The sequence below is a fragment of the Uranotaenia lowii genome, chromosome 2 (assembly GCF_029784155.1).
Source record: "Uranotaenia lowii strain MFRU-FL chromosome 2, ASM2978415v1, whole genome shotgun sequence".
Taxonomy (NCBI): domain Eukaryota; kingdom Metazoa; phylum Arthropoda; class Insecta; order Diptera; family Culicidae; genus Uranotaenia; species Uranotaenia lowii.
The window spans coordinates 112,870,626-112,888,318 of record NC_073692.1 but is presented as its reverse complement, the minus strand read 5'-3'; the positions used below and the strand labels follow the sequence as shown (position 1 = coordinate 112,888,318).

The 17,693-nt window shown below is 33.7% G+C and overlaps 1 protein-coding gene across 4 annotated transcripts in view; it reads left to right on the top strand.

Annotated features, from left to right (window-relative positions):
* The first annotated feature begins 223 nt into the window (after positions 1–223).
* The window catches only part of LOC129743642 (lysosomal alpha-mannosidase-like), a 30,417-nt gene continuing 12,947 nt past the window's right edge, over positions 224–17,693 (top strand). The window contains exons 1-6 of one of the 4 annotated variants that reach the window (XM_055735720.1): positions 224–549; positions 1,187–1,214; positions 1,417–1,503; positions 9,456–10,166; positions 10,239–10,372; positions 15,752–17,429. In XM_055735720.1, coding sequence (XP_055591695.1) covers positions 446–549; positions 1,187–1,214; positions 1,417–1,503; positions 9,456–10,166; positions 10,239–10,372; positions 15,752–17,429 — 2,742 coding nt within the window. In that variant the 5' untranslated portion in view covers positions 224–445. Of the gene's footprint in view, positions 550–1,186; positions 1,215–1,243; positions 1,504–9,455; positions 10,167–10,238; positions 10,373–15,751; positions 17,430–17,693 lie in introns of those variants that run through there. The other 3 variants (XM_055735721.1, XM_055735723.1, XM_055735722.1) reach the window with 3 other exon arrangements.

Genomic DNA, 17,693 nt, shown 5'->3' with positions numbered 1-17,693 from the left:
TCTGTTTGCACTAACTATGAATATACTTCGGTATCAAAGATCAATTGTTCTCCGGAAAGTTGAATGACAAGCAAGCTCTTCGACATCGGGTATCAACGCAGTGAAAGGAGCTGGAAAAAGCAAGCGAAGACGATGCGATGCGCGTTTAATGAAGAAAAGATAAGAGTCAATTTCAGGCATTCTGTTCAAAATGGAATGGAGCGGTATAAAACTGACCATCCCGGTCCGATCGCAGTTTGGTCCGAGGGCTCGACGGATGTGGTTGGACCAATTAACTATAACGGAAATCATCAATTAGTGGAAAGAAATTTCGAAAACCCTGTAGTGGAATTGATAGGCCGGTTTACACGAGAACAAAGTGCGTAGTCATCCGATAGTTAGGGGAGGAGCGGGCTATATGCGCCTATTAAGCAGAACACTGATTTAATCAAATACCACATCGAATATGTGTACAAAAACTAGATACACTTGTGCAGGCATCTGTTTTCTATACAATGGAGTAATTTTTATGTTAAAATTTTCTTCTGTTTCCGAGAAAACGATTTTATTGTAAGTGTTGTCTAAAATGCCGAACCTCAAACCGTGCGGGCTAAATGCGCCTATTTATGTTTTGAACAAAATTTCTGTTTTTTGGGAAATATTTCCGTATAATTCCATTGAAACTGCTAGAAAGTAATAATTTCCGTGCGACAAAGTTGAGGTTTTAAAAAAATCTATGTATATTATAATTTTATGGAAGAAAACAAAAGTTAGGGTTGCCATACTATGGAGGCAGTTCTTCCATGAGAAAAACTTTACCAAATCTGTTTTTAGATCTTCAACTCTCTCTAAAGATGTTATTCAGAGCTTAGATTTGAAGGTTCAATGATAAAAATCATTTATTTATTCTATTTAACCTGTTATTTAAGGATGGAGGCATTTTACAAACATGATGGGGGCATACAAAAACACTCTATTATTTCACTATATAATCATTATTAAACCTCCACAAAAGCTAAAATATGTTAAATTCTTAAGTTCATTTGAGTAAGAAACAAAAACCATCCTAGTTTTTGTTTTAAGCTTCTTAGGGTATAATTTTTAAAAGTCGAAATATTACATCAAATTTTTTCAAAACCTTGTATGATTTTTTAAATTTTTTTGAGTTTGTGAATTCATAAAATTCTTTCTTGCCTTATGTTCTAAGCGTATCACCCTCAAAATGCAGTGGTCAGGTAAGCTGTCTAGTCAGCCATTTCATCAAACAGCCGTAGGGTCATTTAACCCGATAGGCCCATTTAGGAAACCTTTCCCCTATATGGGAAGGCGTTAGAATTTGCATTTTGTTTATATTCTATGTGGAATTCGATGACGCCGTTTGCGATAATACTGGTGTCGTTTGCGTTGCTCGGAACTATATCGGCACGACCTGGAAAGCACCGTGGAAGTGGCTTTCTAGTGGACTCATCCATTCATCATTGGAACCATTTCCAAGTGAGGGAACAACAAAAATGTGGATATGAGGTAAGGTATTTTACAGAAAAAAAACTATGATTTTGTCCCTAAAAACTTGTTTAAGAACTACAAAGAATCAATGCTAATACAATTATACAGTTCTTGGCCACTGTTTTACTTAAATTTTTCCATTTCCAATTATTTTCTGGCCAATTGATAATCGTTTGAAATTTTTTTTTCTTTCACACCATCCAATCTTTCTTGCGCTGTTTGAGAAGTTTAGTTGATAAATTTTCATATAAGAATCATAGTGATATTCGGCAGTGTTGCAATAAATGTTGAAATATGATTTTATTATTTTACTACCGTATAAAATTCTTCACTTGAATCTCAAAAATTCAAACTGTCATAAAATAACTTATGGCATACCAATTGGATCTCAGTGCCCTAAAAATGATTAAAAATGCAGATCTTGCATGACTCAAAAACTTAACTAGCAAGGAAAACCATGGTATGGCATGGCATGGGAGTATGTATGCTCTATCCTTCCAGTGGGTTTATGAGAAAGAGGAAGGAGGGCTTTCCTTTTCTATGTTATATCTACTTAATGTTGGCATTACTAGTGAGCTTATCAAGAAATTGAAAAAGCAAAATCAAATTTGGCAGGGGAGGGTTATTTGGAAACGAGGAATGTTTCTATTATTAATTGATACTCTTTTTACATTCCAGCGGAGAGAGGAGAATGAACGATAGGAGTTGCATCCAAAAATTTTTTGTACAGTAGTAGAGCAAATGAAACCAAATTTGTCATGGTAGGTCACGGTGTGTTGCGTAGAAGGACTTAAAGAAAAAAAAAATACAGTAACGCTAATTTTTGCATGGGCAGAAAGAAGAGCTTTTCCCGGTTCATTTCCAACAAGAATTAAAATCGGTGACCCCCCCATACAAAATTTTTTTTTTTGAAAATTTTCTATTTGAAATTTATGAAAAAAAAACATATATTTTAATTGTTTTTGATTTCAGAGGTGCTAACTCTCTTAGTTCTTTCTTTTAATATTTTTTATTTGAACTGGTGGCTCAACAATCATAACAACAAAAATTTTAGAATTATTTCAAACTAGCTACAGAGCTATTAAAACGAAGAATATTGAAAAAAATCTCTTCTAATCCTAAAATTTAAAAATCAGCTGGTAAATTCTGTCAGCAGACTGAGAAAGTTTAATTATCTTAAATTATCAGAATGAAAAACTTCAATGATTAAGAAAATCAGTTAATACTAGTAGCCGCTTCAAATTTTCTGGAATAACGCTTAACGTGATGCGATCTGGAGTAGAAACGTATGTCTTAATTTAAACTTTAAATAAATGAAAAAAAAAATCAATATCCAAAAGTAAACGATCCGTAATTCAGTTTTTATACTTTTCCTGTCTTAAAAACCCATTCGCACTTCAGACTTAATACAAGTCACTACAGCAGTTTAATCTTGGCCCAATTTTGCATGTTACTTTCGTTTGATAAAATGATCATGATAAGCCTGGAGTATTTTATCAAACGTTTTATTTCCATTTTTAAGCCCAATTTTAGTAACCCTCCTCTACACTGTGATTCTCCAATTTTATTCAAAGACTAGCAAGGTTAAATTCTACAGTTTTCAACCCACTATATTATTAAAATAATCTCTTGAAATCTTTGTTTTGGATTGAATTTTAAAATTTTTAGGAATTTTTTTTTAAAATGGATGAATCTAGTTTAAACTGTGATAAATTTGAATTTATTCCAAGAAAAAAAAACATTTCTATCTTTTTGTCGATTTTAAATTTATAAAAATCAACAGTATTGTTGGCAAAAGTGAATTGCAAATGATATATAGCAATCTAGCCTGAAAAGCGTTAGATTTATCATGTTTTGTTGCTCCCATACTTATTTTAGTTATTCTACTGAACACTTGAGTTTTTCTTTATTATTTATTAGAACATTAATGAAGCATAAATATAACAGTAAAAAAATCATAATTTCTACAATTTTATATCAGTTGTGGTAAAAACCTCTGGAAATAATAAGTTTGAATTACTCATAGAAAACCATAAAATCTAAAAAAAAAAAGATGCAAAAATCTGGACTGAAACTGTCGAAGAAATTGAAACTTCTCCTGAAAAAATGGTTTTTCTACTTTAATTCACTAGTTCAAAAATATCAACAGTATTTAAATTCTCACGCAAAAATGAAGTTCAGGTGATTGAAAAAAAAATAATTTATTCACCTTCGATGAGAAAAAGTAATTTGAATTTGATGTTATTTAGCCGAAGATGTACGGATTCCAGAGCCATTAATTTTACTTTTAACTAAATTTTATATTTTAAATTCTGTTGAAAACTGGTATGCTGAGATTTATTTAAATTTAAATCTGAGGTAAAAGAAATTGAAAAATACCATACTCGAGTGGTATCACCAAAACTTTTATTTTTATTTTTCTTAAATGCGTATTCATATGCATCTGAGCATACAAATATTGTTTAATTAATTCAAAGAACAAGTTTGGAAAAAAAAGATTTTACCCATATGTACTCATATACCCATATGAATATAAATTTAAGTTACATTTGGATAGCACCAATTATAACGAGGATATTCCAAATAATATATTTGGAATAAAATTTTCATACAAAATAAGTTTTTCAATCCAAATCACTAATTTTTCTGGGCGTTGCGATTTGTTATATGCTTCTGAATAATAAAAACTTGAATAAAAACGAAAAAAATAAATTTGTAAAGAAAAACATTGCAATTCCATTGCACTGGAGTAATTTTTTAGATTGAAAATTTATGAATTTAGACTATAAATTTTCAAAAACACAAATCGTTTGGAGACTCACCGACCAAATATTTTAATTTTGCCTGGAAATGACTCAGAAAAGGCTATATTTTCAATTTCTGAAAAAATTGAGTTACTGTTTTTTTTTCTTTTAGACATTTTCTAGAAATACACCGTGAGGGTACTTGATAACGACAAATACTTCGATGGTTATTCTTGGGCAGTGCACTGGTAACATTTATAGTCGAAATAGCCAAAATTTTAAATTATCAAAATTCAGAGTTTTAAAGAGCTGCAATAAAGATTCATTGTTTTTGTTTTTCATAAAAATATATAAACTATCAATGAACATTAGTATTACGAAAACCAACTTTTAAACAATTAGAGTTTTTTTAACTCTTGGATATTTCTTTTGAAATTGTTTCTGATAACTATTAAAAATTGGATCCTCTTCACAGTTCTTACGTGGTTTGATTTCTTTTCAATTGCAATGGGTTGGCAAATATCGAGTCAAGAAAATTTCAAATCGTTATAAAGCTTAAATGAATACTTTGCATGATGTTGAAGTGAAATATTTGAACATATTAACACAAGTAGAATATTTATAACTTCTTCGACAAAGAAAAGCTTGTACAATAACAAAGTAAAGAAAAATCACTTTTCCGTAAATGGCTTTTTCGACTGCTGCATAATCCTTTCAAAAATCCAGAAATTTATGTAGTCAAAAATTTTAATTTTAAAAAGTTATACTCTTGACAACTGATAGATTTTCAAAAGCCATGACATCAAGCAAACTTGTGTTCAGAATTTTATGCCTTTGGGAACATCCATAAATGACGTAGCTTTTTTTGTTGAGTTTTTATACCCCCCCCCTAGATAATAACGTAGCTTTAATAAACCCCCCCCCCCATTTTTAATGTTTACTTTTATTATCAGCATTTTGCAAGAATAATACAAAAATTAACAAAAAAAGGGAAAGAAGTTATAAATGGAATTTTGAAAAAGCGTATCAATCAGTCAAAAAAATCAAGCTATCTTTCAACAAACAGGATAGCTAGTAAGTATTCAATCAGTTGTGTCGGTCCAAATTATCTCCATTCTGGATTCCAATGAAATCGTTGGGCAGCTTTCCTCCATCGTCTGTTCGGCTGGAATAATTGCATCTGCGATGTCAGCTGCCTCCACCCACTCTCTATCGTCCTCCGGAGTGATGACCAGCACTTCGTGTCCTCTTTTAAATTACTCAAAACAATTTTGATTTTTTTTCGATATTTAATTAAAGCTACGTAGCTTTACTTGAACCCCTACCCCCCCCTCTCGTCACACATCGTCACACAAAGTCAAACCCCCTCCCTCCCCCACCAAATGCTATGTCATTTATGGATGTTCCCTTTGGAAACTTATGGAGATATTTTTTTTAATTTCTAAGGACCATGGCCACAAAAAATGTAAAAAAAACGTTTTCAAAACGTATTTTTTAATGAATCAACCGCCAAAGCTGTTTCAGTCACAGTAGAAATTTTTGAAAAGTGAATTAGAAAACAGACGTAAATTGTGATATTTTGGCGTTTTTTGATTTAAAAAACACGAAAAACATAATTCTTGACGGGTATTCAAAGTAGATGTTTATAGAAATTTTTATCAATCTGCATTTTCTGAGTCTATTCTAAAACCTATTTTCGGCTTTGCACTGGATTTTGCGCATGTTAACACACGATTTTGACAAAAAAAAACTATATGCACAAGAGATTCTAGTTCTTGTGATGTAATTAGATCGGCGGTGCAATTCTTGACAAGAATGTGCTTTCCAAAACTATAATTTTTTCAAAATCGGTTGAGAAACAGGAGATTTTTGAGGAAATTAAAAAAAAAAAAGAGACTGGGAAATGCCCGATTCCGTCTGGTTGCCCGGATATCGAGAAAAAAGTCTCAGTTTTTCCCTGATTATTCACAATTTAAACGAAACTCCAAATTTTCAACTTGTTTTAACAAAATAAATTCGCATGCATGTTTGAATTGTAGGAGAAGATTTTAATCCCGCTGATGTGCCTCAGTAAAAATTATTTTTCGTGTGTTTATTTGTCAGTTATTTTCAAAAAAAAAATTAGGAACGTGTTAAAAAGTCAGTTATTACAAGAAATTGAAACACATTATCCCAAAACTAAGAATTGGGAACTGAAAATTAAAGTTTGACAGCTTTTTAAACTCGAAGCAGTTTTTGATAATTAAATACAACTGTGATGCCTGTGACAAATATTTACTAAAAACACTCGAATTTTGAACGAAGGGGATCAACTGAAATTTTTTGAACTTTAAATGACTTTAACTCCCATTAGGTATAATTTTTTTTTCGCAAATTTTTCTTTATGGCTATTTTTATTTTTAAAATGCACATATTTTTTCATAAATATAATTATTTTAAAGTTTGTAGATTTCGAAAAATGTATACGGTACACCTTTTTATACCACCGGGGGTCATTTGAAGTTCAAAAAATTTCAGTTGACCCCCTTCGGTAGAGTTAATCAAAAATTAAAAAAAAAATGTGCGTTACTGATTCCACGTTCAAAATTCGAGTGTTTTTAGTAAATTTTTGTCACAGGCACAGGCATCACAGTTGTATTTCATTATCGAAAACTGCTTCGAGTTTAAAAAGCTGTCAAACTTTAATTTTCAGTTCCCAATTCTTAGTTTTGGGATAATGTGTTTCAATTTCTTGTATTAACTGACTTTTTAAAACGTTCCTAAATTTTTTTTTTTGGAAAAGAACTGACAAATAAACACACGAAAAATAATTTTTACTGAGGCACATCAGCGGCATTCAAATCTTCTCCTACAATTCAAAAATGCATGCGAATTTATTTCGTTAAAAAAAGTTGAAAATTTGGAGTTTCGTTTAAATTGTGAATAATCAGGGAAAAACTGAGAATTTTTTCTCGATATCCGGGCAACCAGACGGGATCGGGCATTTCCCAGTCTCTTTTTTTTTTTAAATCCGGGCTTGCCCGTTTAAAACCAGGCTAACTGGAACGCTATTGAGGTATCTATTCTCAGATATATTAGAATTATCGTTTTCAATTCAAATAACTTTGATAGGATTGAGGTGGTTTTTCCAATATTTTCATCTTGTTGCGTGTTAAAGTTGTAAATATTTTTCGAAATGATTGATTAATTCTGATACAATTTTGAAAATTTCAACTGATCAATAATCATAGAGGGCAAAAAAGTTTTTGAGAGTGCTTTAAATATAACATTTTATGATGATTACGTTTTTTGAAACCAAAACAGAGGCTATCTAAGAACTCCTTTTTTTTGTAAACGATAAACTTTGATTTTCCTGTTAGCTACAGCTCAACAGCTCAAGCGTTTGATTGATTCAAAAAAATACAAACGTTTCAGAAATAAATTATGTTATTTAAGTTTTTATTGTTTCAAGTTTTTCTTTGTATTTGCGGATAATTATAAAGTAAAACTTGATCTCTATGCTGAAGCCCCAAAAACAGTGAAAAGCAAAAAATCGTAAAATAAGGCTTCAAAAACTGATATTTCGCCGTTTGGTCCTTTCCGCATGTTCCTATAGCACATGCAAACTGAAACTTCTTTTCAAGACCTATTAGAATCCGTGTGCCAGGTCACAAGACTCAATTATGGATTTTTGCAGTGAGCTTAAGAGCCGCAGCTTTATGTCCAAAAAGCCACAGGTTGGCGACCTATGTTCTATACTAAGGTTGCCAGATTGCCCGGTTTTATCCGGGTTTGCCCGGATATTTTGTACAAAATTTAGGAACAGTTCGGCCCAGCCCAGTTGCCCGGATTTCATTGAAAAATGCCCGGATGTTGCCCGGATTTATTCACTTTATTTGGCAAATCATACAAAAAAAAACAACAAACGCCTCCAATACGAAATTTTTTGAGCAAGTTTTTTTTTAAATCGTGAAAGGTTTTTTGGAAAATGATTCAAAATCCATCGATGAGTTTTAATGAAAATAAATTTTTTTTTTCAAATTTTTTTCTTAATTTTTGTTGAGTAATTTTCAAGGTTTTGAGAAAATTTGCTTGGATATGCCCGGATTTCAGGTCGTTACTTTTTAAATCAAATCCCCGGATTTTCCAGGTTTTTATAAAAATATTGCCCAGTTTGTCCGGCACGAATACGTGCTGAAAAAAAACTGGCAACCTTATTCTAAACCCCTTTTTCTTTCCAGTGGTGAGTTTTGAAGGCAAGGGTAGCTCTCATACAAGCCGTTTGGCTTAATTAGAAAACTTATCAAGCAAATGTAGCAAATATACCTGTATCTACGGTAGGGTCGTAGCTCGTAACCTCTCCCTTCAAAATAAGTTTGATTTGCAGATTTAAATCAATCATTGTATTTTATGTTTGTATTGTTTTCCCAAACACACAAGTTGCAGTTCTCTTTTTTTTTTTGTTCCGTCTGCTTGATGTTGAGATTGAATTTTTCATCTAAATATTGTACAAATAAAACCAAATATAAATCATTTTCAAAAAAATTTCCTTAATTTCTTAAGGTTTTGCAAAGCATACCGGGTCAACTAGTAACTAATATTTATCCAACAACTTGAATTTGTAGAAAAAATTCCCAGTAAAAAGGACTTTAGGGGTTGATTTTGTCTAAAAGATAGAAATTTTCGGCTGTATGTATGCTATAGGGTTGAAGACAAACATTAAAAAATTTCTTCGAAGACTCATAAACCGTTAAATGGCCAAAAACAATCAATGGGCCTTTTATTCTTCAATTTTGTTCGGTTTTCGCTAGAAGTTAGGGTTCCCTGAATAATGGATACTGAATACGAAAATGCTTATAATCCAACAAGAAAATCATCGAATAGCTTAATTTGTACAATATGATGTAATGAAAACAAAAATATGGGACCAAGTCTCCCCGTTCACCCTCAAGGATAAGATTATGTATATAAGAATAACACTATGAAAAATCACAAGACTTCAAGAAAAATAAATAAATATTAATTCTCAAGCTAAAAAATTATTTAGCCCGAAAGGCTGAGCCAGGCTCTGTATTAGCTCATAGCTTAAGGAATGAAAAAAGTTAAGTAAATTTAATATAACTGTACTGATCTATTGCAAACATTTTTTCTATTCCTATGACTGGCATTACAAAATTGTGTCGTAATCTAAATAATGATATTGGTGTTCATGTCCCGATAACTTATAAAATTTCTACCTTTTTCAAGTCCTGTCCAGCACCGCAGCAAGATATGCTCAACGTTCACCTGGTCCCCCACAGTCACGACGATGTTGGATGGCTGAAAACCGTCGATCAGTACTACTATGGCAGCAAAATCAACCACCAAAGGGCCGGTGTTCAGTACATTCTAGACTCGGTTGTCCAGGAGCTGTTGAAAGATCCGTCCAGAAGGTTTATCCAGGTGGAGACGGCCTTCTTCTTCATGTGGTGGGATGAGCAAACGGAGGAAGTTAAAGACCAGGTCCGAATGCTGGTCCAGGAGGGTCGCTTCGAATTTGTGGGTGGAGCCTGGAGCATGAACGATGAAGCGGCGGTACACTATCAGAGTGTGATCGATCAGTTCACCTGGGGTCTGCGACTGTTGAATGACACCTTCGGAGAATGTGGGCGTCCTCGAGCGGGATGGCAGATTGATCCTTTCGGGCATTCCCGGGAGCAGGCGTCGATTTTCGCCCAGATGGGATATGACGGAACGTTCTTCGCTCGGCTGGACTGGAGAGATAAAACGAAACGGTTGGAGGAGAAAAAAGCGGAAATGATTTGGAAATCGAGCGTTAATCTGGATGACAGTGAATTGTTCACATCGGTTCTTTACAATCACTACAGCGCACCACCCGGATTTTGTTTCGACGTGTTGTGCAATGATGATGCCTTTGTAGATGGGCAATATAGTGCCGAGAATAATGTCAAAGAAAAGGTAAACTTTTTTCATAGTGAATGTCCTATGTATTTTTTTTTATTGAAAACAGTAACTGGATTTCAATTACAGATTGATCAATTCATCAGCTTTGTAACTAATATGTCGCAAAGGTACCGTTCCAATAATCTTATCATAACCATGGGAGATGACTTCAACTATATGGATGCCATCATGAATTATAAAAATATGGATAAATTGATCAAGTAAGTAGAGTGATAAATTGCCTCAGTCCTTGTGATAAAATTATAATTCACTTGGAGTTTTGTTAAAATCTGTAATTAAGAATGCTCAAAAATCTCTTCTATAATTTTCATTACAATGTGTATAAGGTTGACAGTCAAATGAGTCATGTCGAACTTTACAAACCGACCATATACATTTTAAGATTAATTAAAAAAACTGAGCTGTGAAAAATTTCACACCGGACTTGATTTAGGAGTGTCTAAAAGAGCTCAAAGTCTCATTTTTATTATCTTCAATAATCATGTAAGAGAGGAAAAATGAAAATAGGAAAAAAGGATTTTTTTTATTTTCATGCGAAATGACTAAAAAATGCATGACACGTCGAGATCTAGTTTTTTTTTTCGAAAAAAAAATTGGCTTAAAATTGACTTTCTGGGAAAAGTTTTTTTTCCGAAAAGTTCCAGAAGTCTGAATCAAAGCAATCAAAAGAATCCCTTCAATTCAATCACGGTATAAGTAAAGTTCAGATATCGGTATTTCGATAGCACCTTACTCTTCTTCAGTGAGCCGCAGTTTTCAAAAACGCTCATTGAAGAAGATAGTAACTTGCTATCGTTAAACTGGTATCTGAACTTTTCTTATACCGCGGTTGAATTTAAGGGAATCTTTTGATAGCTTTAATTCAGTAGAATTATTTAACCATGTAGACTCACAACATATAATAGAGCCGATTTTTACCAAATAAATTTTTTCGAGGCCACAATGGATCCCAATGTTTTAAACTTTTTTTTATTAATTTGGCATCAAAATTAAATTTTCGATTTGTTGGATATCCTTTGGTCCCTTCTAACGTGATTTTTAAAATTCTTAAGTCCATTTTTGGTAACAAGATTCTTCAAAACAACACACTATTTTGACGTTTTATGCATTTTCAAGACATTTGGTATCAAAATGAATATTTTGATTTTTCCGATTTCCTCTTCCAGTTCCCACATTGAGGGTCGAAACCCTAAAATAGAGCGCTTTGAGGCATCCCTCAAAAAAGCCCGATTGAGCTGAAATTTTACAGTTGTTGATGGAAAGAATGTGTTTTACTTCTAAGAGATTAATTTCAAACTCCACTATATTGAAACTGCAATTTATCATGAAACTTATTGTTTAATTCAAGTAAGACGCTTGATTCAAAGTGTTTTAAAATTTGATTACAAAAAAACGAACACATTCTTGTATATTTCAATTATAAAATTCATAGCTATCTGTTAACATTCTATATCCGAGTTTTGAAGTATTTTTCTTTTTGTTTTCACAAAGACTCAATAAATGATTTGATTAAAAATTACAATGCTCATTATTTTAATCAAAAGTTTGAGCCATTTGTAATAATGAAGTGACAAAAATGCTCTTTATTCAGATCATCCAGTCATTTTCTAATCTGAGTTGTGATAATTGTTTTTAAAACTATAGACTAATTAAGAATTCTTATCTCAATGACTCAACTCTGGCCGTGGATTTATATTTTTTAATTTTATTTTATTGAATTTAGTTTTATTTTAATTGCTCTTTCATCCTTAATATGAATTCTGATTAGAATTCTTATTGTGGAATCATGTTCCATATTCTAATGTTGATTCCATGGAATACAAAAAAAATCTTTACTGTTCTTTCAATTTTGTCAACTATTAAAATTTAATAGTATTTTAGTATTTGCAATTGGAATTATTCCTTCAAAACTAAGTTGAGATTCTGCTCTTCAATACTCAATGTTGTTAAAGAAAACTGACATGAATATATGGTACACCCAAATGTCATTTAAAAAACTATCGTGAGGCGGCTGAACTGGTATCTAAAGACGAAATAATCGTAGAAAAAAGCCTACTAGGATAAGGTTGCCAGATTACCCTGCTTTATTAGGGTTTGCTCGGAAATTTAATACAAAATTTGGAAACAGTCCGGCTCGGTTGCCCGGATTTATTTGAAAAATTCCCGGATTCTGCCCGGCTTAATGCTCCAAATTTGGCAAATCATACAAAATTTTTTGAGCAAGTTTTATAAAAATAATCATAAAGGTTTTTTAGACGACTGAAATATGATGTAAAATCTGTCGATGAGTTTTGATGTTTTATTTTTTTTTTCTCAATTGTTGTTTTTGTTGAGTTATTTCTGGGTTTTGAAAAATTTTGCACGGATATTGCCCTGATTTTTCTTCGTCAATTTTGAAATCAATTTCCCGGATTTTGGCATGGTTTTATATAAAACTAGCTGACCAGGACAACTTCGTTCAGCCTTTGAATTTTCCCAACAATAAAAACATGTAAGTAGATGGTAAATGATTATTAATTATCATGAAATTGTTTCGGTGCTGCAAAATGGGGAGATTCGGTGCAGATTTTGGACTATTTTTGTAATATTTCTGTCAAATTATATTAAGTGGATCTTAACACAGAACTAAATAAAAAAAAAAAGTTGTAAGATTTTCTACTTACAATTTTCAATCAGCTATTTTAATTCACTCTCCAAATAAGGTGAATAAGGACAGTTGCTAATTAATCGAGATAAACGTTCATTTGAGCTTCCATCATATCGAACGTGGATTTATGCTTTGCGTTTTGCTTCGTATTTGTTTGTTTATTTAAATTCCCTGTAATTACTTTTTTTCAACAGACTTATATTTGAAAAAAATTAAATGCTGGTGCCTCCCTATCTATGGGGCAAAAATAAACGAAAAAAATTATTTGTTTTTACTTCTTGATTTCTAGTGAAAGCTGAAAGCGTATTTCTTCTGGGATAAACTTAAAAATGAATTCTCTTCCGTTTTACATTGTTTTTTGTTTTCGTTTACAGAGGATTCTAGACATTATTATGTCCATTTTTGATTAGCTTCAAGATGAATGCGCCAAAGAATGTAATGAATTCTTCAATGTATTCCGAAGTGCCAAAATCTTTTATTTAACAAAAAGGCATTGAAAACTCTCAATTTACGTAGAAAATTATATAATTTGTATTTCAAACTTAAATTTTCTTTTTAAATTTTTTAGAACACCTTTTAAGAGTCTCTAATTAATTTCAGAGACTTTTATTCAACCTTTAGGAATATGTGCTAACATTTTTTAAAGTTTATTCAATAGTTTGATTTTTTTGTGATCTGGATAACAAAATCAGAAATGTATTATTTTTAACATTTGAGTGTAACCAATGTAAATGGATACATATTATCAAAATTTAATTTTATATTTTTTTCTTAGCTCTCATATCTGATTTACACCGTCTTTATTTGTTTTGGATCTTGGTTCAAATTTTTGTTGAGACTAAAGTTTTTATTTTTCTCGCTTCTTGTGTCCGAAGATGTTATTGAATTGATAGCGTTTCAGTCTTCGTCGTTTCAGGCGTCGAGTCTCGGTCAGGGTATTCATAGTATTCTTTCTGTGGGCTGGTGGTGTTAGCATAAGTAAAATGCTAGCCATTCTATCCTTGAAAGATGTACGCTTTAGTCTTAAGTAGAATTTCGATCTCTGCAAAGAAACATGAAGTTTCACTGAGATCGTATATGTGTGTGTTCCTGTTTCTAACCTCTGATACTGAGTGCTGAATCTTTTGATGGGTATTAGTTTTACAAAGTTAACGTTATTCATTTTCTTTATTCCGTTTGATTTTTAAACATCTAAGCAAAGAAAGAAGAAGAGGAGATTTTCTAACATCTGCTCAGTATCCAATTGTTTTTTACAATGATGAAATTCTTATGGAATCATAATATTAACGACTTTCCGACGGAATCCGGGCAACCGGGTTGGACCGGACCTTTCAAATGTTTGGACTTGGCCGGGTAAAAATGGGCAATCTGGCAAGTTTGGGCTGATCAGATTAAAAAATGTTTGAGTTTCCTTGATCCTAAGGCAAGAACAACTGTTTTCAGCAATATGCTTTTTTCCGGCTAGTATCGTTTTTTCACCTCGCAGAAAGATTGACAACCATATCCAAGTATCTATTTTACTGTTGCCATATGAAAAGTACAGTGGCAATAAAAATGGGCGCCAAAACTTCCTACATAAAGCTGGATGAAGATCAGTACGCTTTGATTGGGTTTGGCGCCTTCATACTCTGGGTGATTTGAATTAAAAAAGAAAATTGGGTACCATGACTTTAATTTGATACGAATAAAAACTAAAAATAAATAATCCAATTCCACAAAAACATTTTCGAAATGATCTCTCCGTTGCGTTTTTCCTTCGCTCGAAGACGAACACAATAAAAAAAATTGCATGCAAATCGGATGAACCCTGTTAGAGATATTCGTGTTCGCACATATTTATGCCTCCATTTTTATACATAAGATTATCCAGCTTGGATACAAGCTGAAAATTCTAGCAAACTTATGCCAAAAAGGATCGCGAACAGGATTTAATAAATTGCATAGTAAATATTGAACTTCAGAGTATATAAATATATATTCGTAATAGAACAAAACGAACTCACACATATAGAATCTCAAGGAAACTTCATGTTTCTTTGAAGAGATCAAAATTTTTATCAAGACTAAAGCGTTCATCTTTCAAGGATAGAATGACTAGCATTTTATTAATGCTCACACAACCAGCCCACAGGAGGAATAAAATGTATGCCGTGACCGAGACTCGATCTCATGACCTCTGGCCTAGGAGACTTAAATGTTATCCTCTAGGCCACGGTCGGTGGCAATCTTCTACTAGTTTGTGTACTTGTACTGTTGTGCTATTTGAAGCCATCTTGAAATCAAAGAAAACGTTCCTTTAAAAGTTGTCGTAATTGACTGAAAATCGCATGAATCCCCACAACATTGGTATTGTGTCCGACGGCTCAAGGAGTTGAATCACAGAAAAATCGTATGAAACCCCTACATTATGGGTATTGCGTGAAAGAGCTTAACGAATGTAAGTTGAATTATGCCATTTGAAGCTGCCATGTTGTAGGGGTTTCATGTGATTTTCAGCCACTTACAGCATTTGAAAGTTTAACCGATTCTGGCACTTTGATTTTAGAAATGGCGTCAGAGCACTAAATTAAATTTGATTTCATTCAGCTCGTCACCCAATATCCAGAATTTATAGGGAACGATGCGTTAAAAAACGCAATAATTCGGAAAACCTGATGAAAAGACCGCATGAAAAATCATATAAACCGCATTTAAAAGATGGGTTTCTTTTTTTTCGTTCATCAAGATTTGATAAAAAGGCAGACAAAATTACCGCTGCAACTCCAATCGTGTGTACCTGTTTATTATGTATTTGAAAAAAAAAAAAGAAAGTTCGTCGTATTTTAAAGCTAATCTAATGGCAAAATTCCTTCATCGTATTCTGTTAGAGTAAGACGCTAATGCTTGTTTATGGAAACCTGCCAATCTCACTGATTACTTCTCATTTGCCCAGGTACACCAACGCCCGCCAAAAGGAAGGATCCAAAATCAACGTTTTCTACTCGACGCCGACCTGCTATCTGAAGGCCGTTCACGATGCGCAGCTGACCTGGCCGGCAAAGACCGACGACTTCTTCCCGTACGCCACGGACTATCACGCGTACTGGACCGGATACTTCACCTCGCGTCCCAACTCCAAGCGCTTCGAACGAATGGGCAATCACTTCCTGCAGGTTTGCAAACAACTGTCGGCGATCAGTGTTCTGCGAGGGGAAAGTTACAACGAACATCGTTTGACGAAGCTGCGAGAGGCTATTGGAGTAATGCAACACCACGACGCTATTACCGGAACGGAGAAACAGCACGTTTCTGACGATTATCATCGAATGCTGACGGCGGCTTTCGCAGGTTGCGAAGCCAATGCGAATGATGTGCTGGGCTCGCTTACGAGGAAATTCGATACGGTTACACCGTTGACTTTTGAATCATGTTTGCAATTGAACATAAGCCAGTGTTATGTATCAGAGAAAAACGAAGCGTTCGTAGTTACTTTGTACAATCCTCTGGGCCATTCTACTTCGGAGTACGTTCGTGTACCAGTCAATGGAAACAACTACGCCGTGAGGGATGATCAGGGCGTGAAGCTACCAATCGATATTGTCCCTGTTCCTAAGTCGGTATTTGATTTGGAATATCGACAGGCTATTGCTGCTAGTGAATTGGTATTCTTGGCGCAACAAATTCCTCCGATGGGCTTCAAATCGTTTTACGTATCGGAAGTCTATGAACCTGAATCAAGCAATGATGTAGAACAGTTGACTCGTCCACATATTACTACAATCGGCAATGAAAACCTTCGTTTAAACTTCGATGAAAACGGATTCCTGGCTTCGATTTTGGTTGATGGAGAAGTTCATAATGTTAAACAAGACTTCCTGTACTACGAAGGGGCCTACGGTAACAATGCAGTATTCGAAAATCGATCCTCAGGAGCATACATTTTCAGACCAAACGGCACGGAGAAACATGTCGCAGAGAAAGTTCAAATCAGTGTGATTTACGGAAACCAGGTCCAGGAAGTCCATCAGGTGTTCAACGATTGGATCAGCCAGGTTATTCGTGTTTTCGAAGGTGATTCCCATGTTGAATTCGAATGGTTGGTGGGACCGATTCCGATAGACGATGATAAGGGCAAAGAAATCATTAGTCGTTTCTACACGGACATTGCTTCTCAAGGAACCTTTTACACAGATTCAAACGGAAGAGAAATGTTAAAACGAGTTCGTGACTACCGCGAAACTTGGGATCTCGAACTTCTTGAACCGGTAGCCGGAAACTACTATCCAATAACGGCTAAAATCGCAATGGAAGACGACAAAAGTCGAATTGCAGTTCTGAACGATCGCGCTCAAGGTGGAACCAGTTTGCAGGATGGCGTCTTGGAGTTGATGGTTCATCGGAGACTACTCAGGGATGATGCTTTCGGAGTTGGGGAAGCACTGAACGAAACTGCCTTCGGCAAAGGTGTGGTTACTCGAGGAAAACACTACCTAATGATTGGATCCAAGAAAATGCAAACTCAAGACAAGGAACGCTTTTTGCAGAATCAGATTCTTACTCCGGCCTGGACGTTCTTCAGCGATGCAACTAAGATCTCGTATGAGCAATGGCAATCCAATTATGAACCTTCCGTAAGTACTCAAATTAACAAAATTGACAAATGACAAAAATGACAAAAATGACAAAAATGACAAAAATGACAAAAATGACAAAAATGACAAAAATGACAAAAATAACAAAAATAACAAAAATGACAAAAATGACAAAAATGACAAAAATGACAAAAATGACAAAAATGACAAAAATGACAAAAATGACAAAAATGACAAAAATGACAAAAATGACAAAAATGACAAAAATGACAAAAATGACAAAAATGACAAAAATGACAAAAA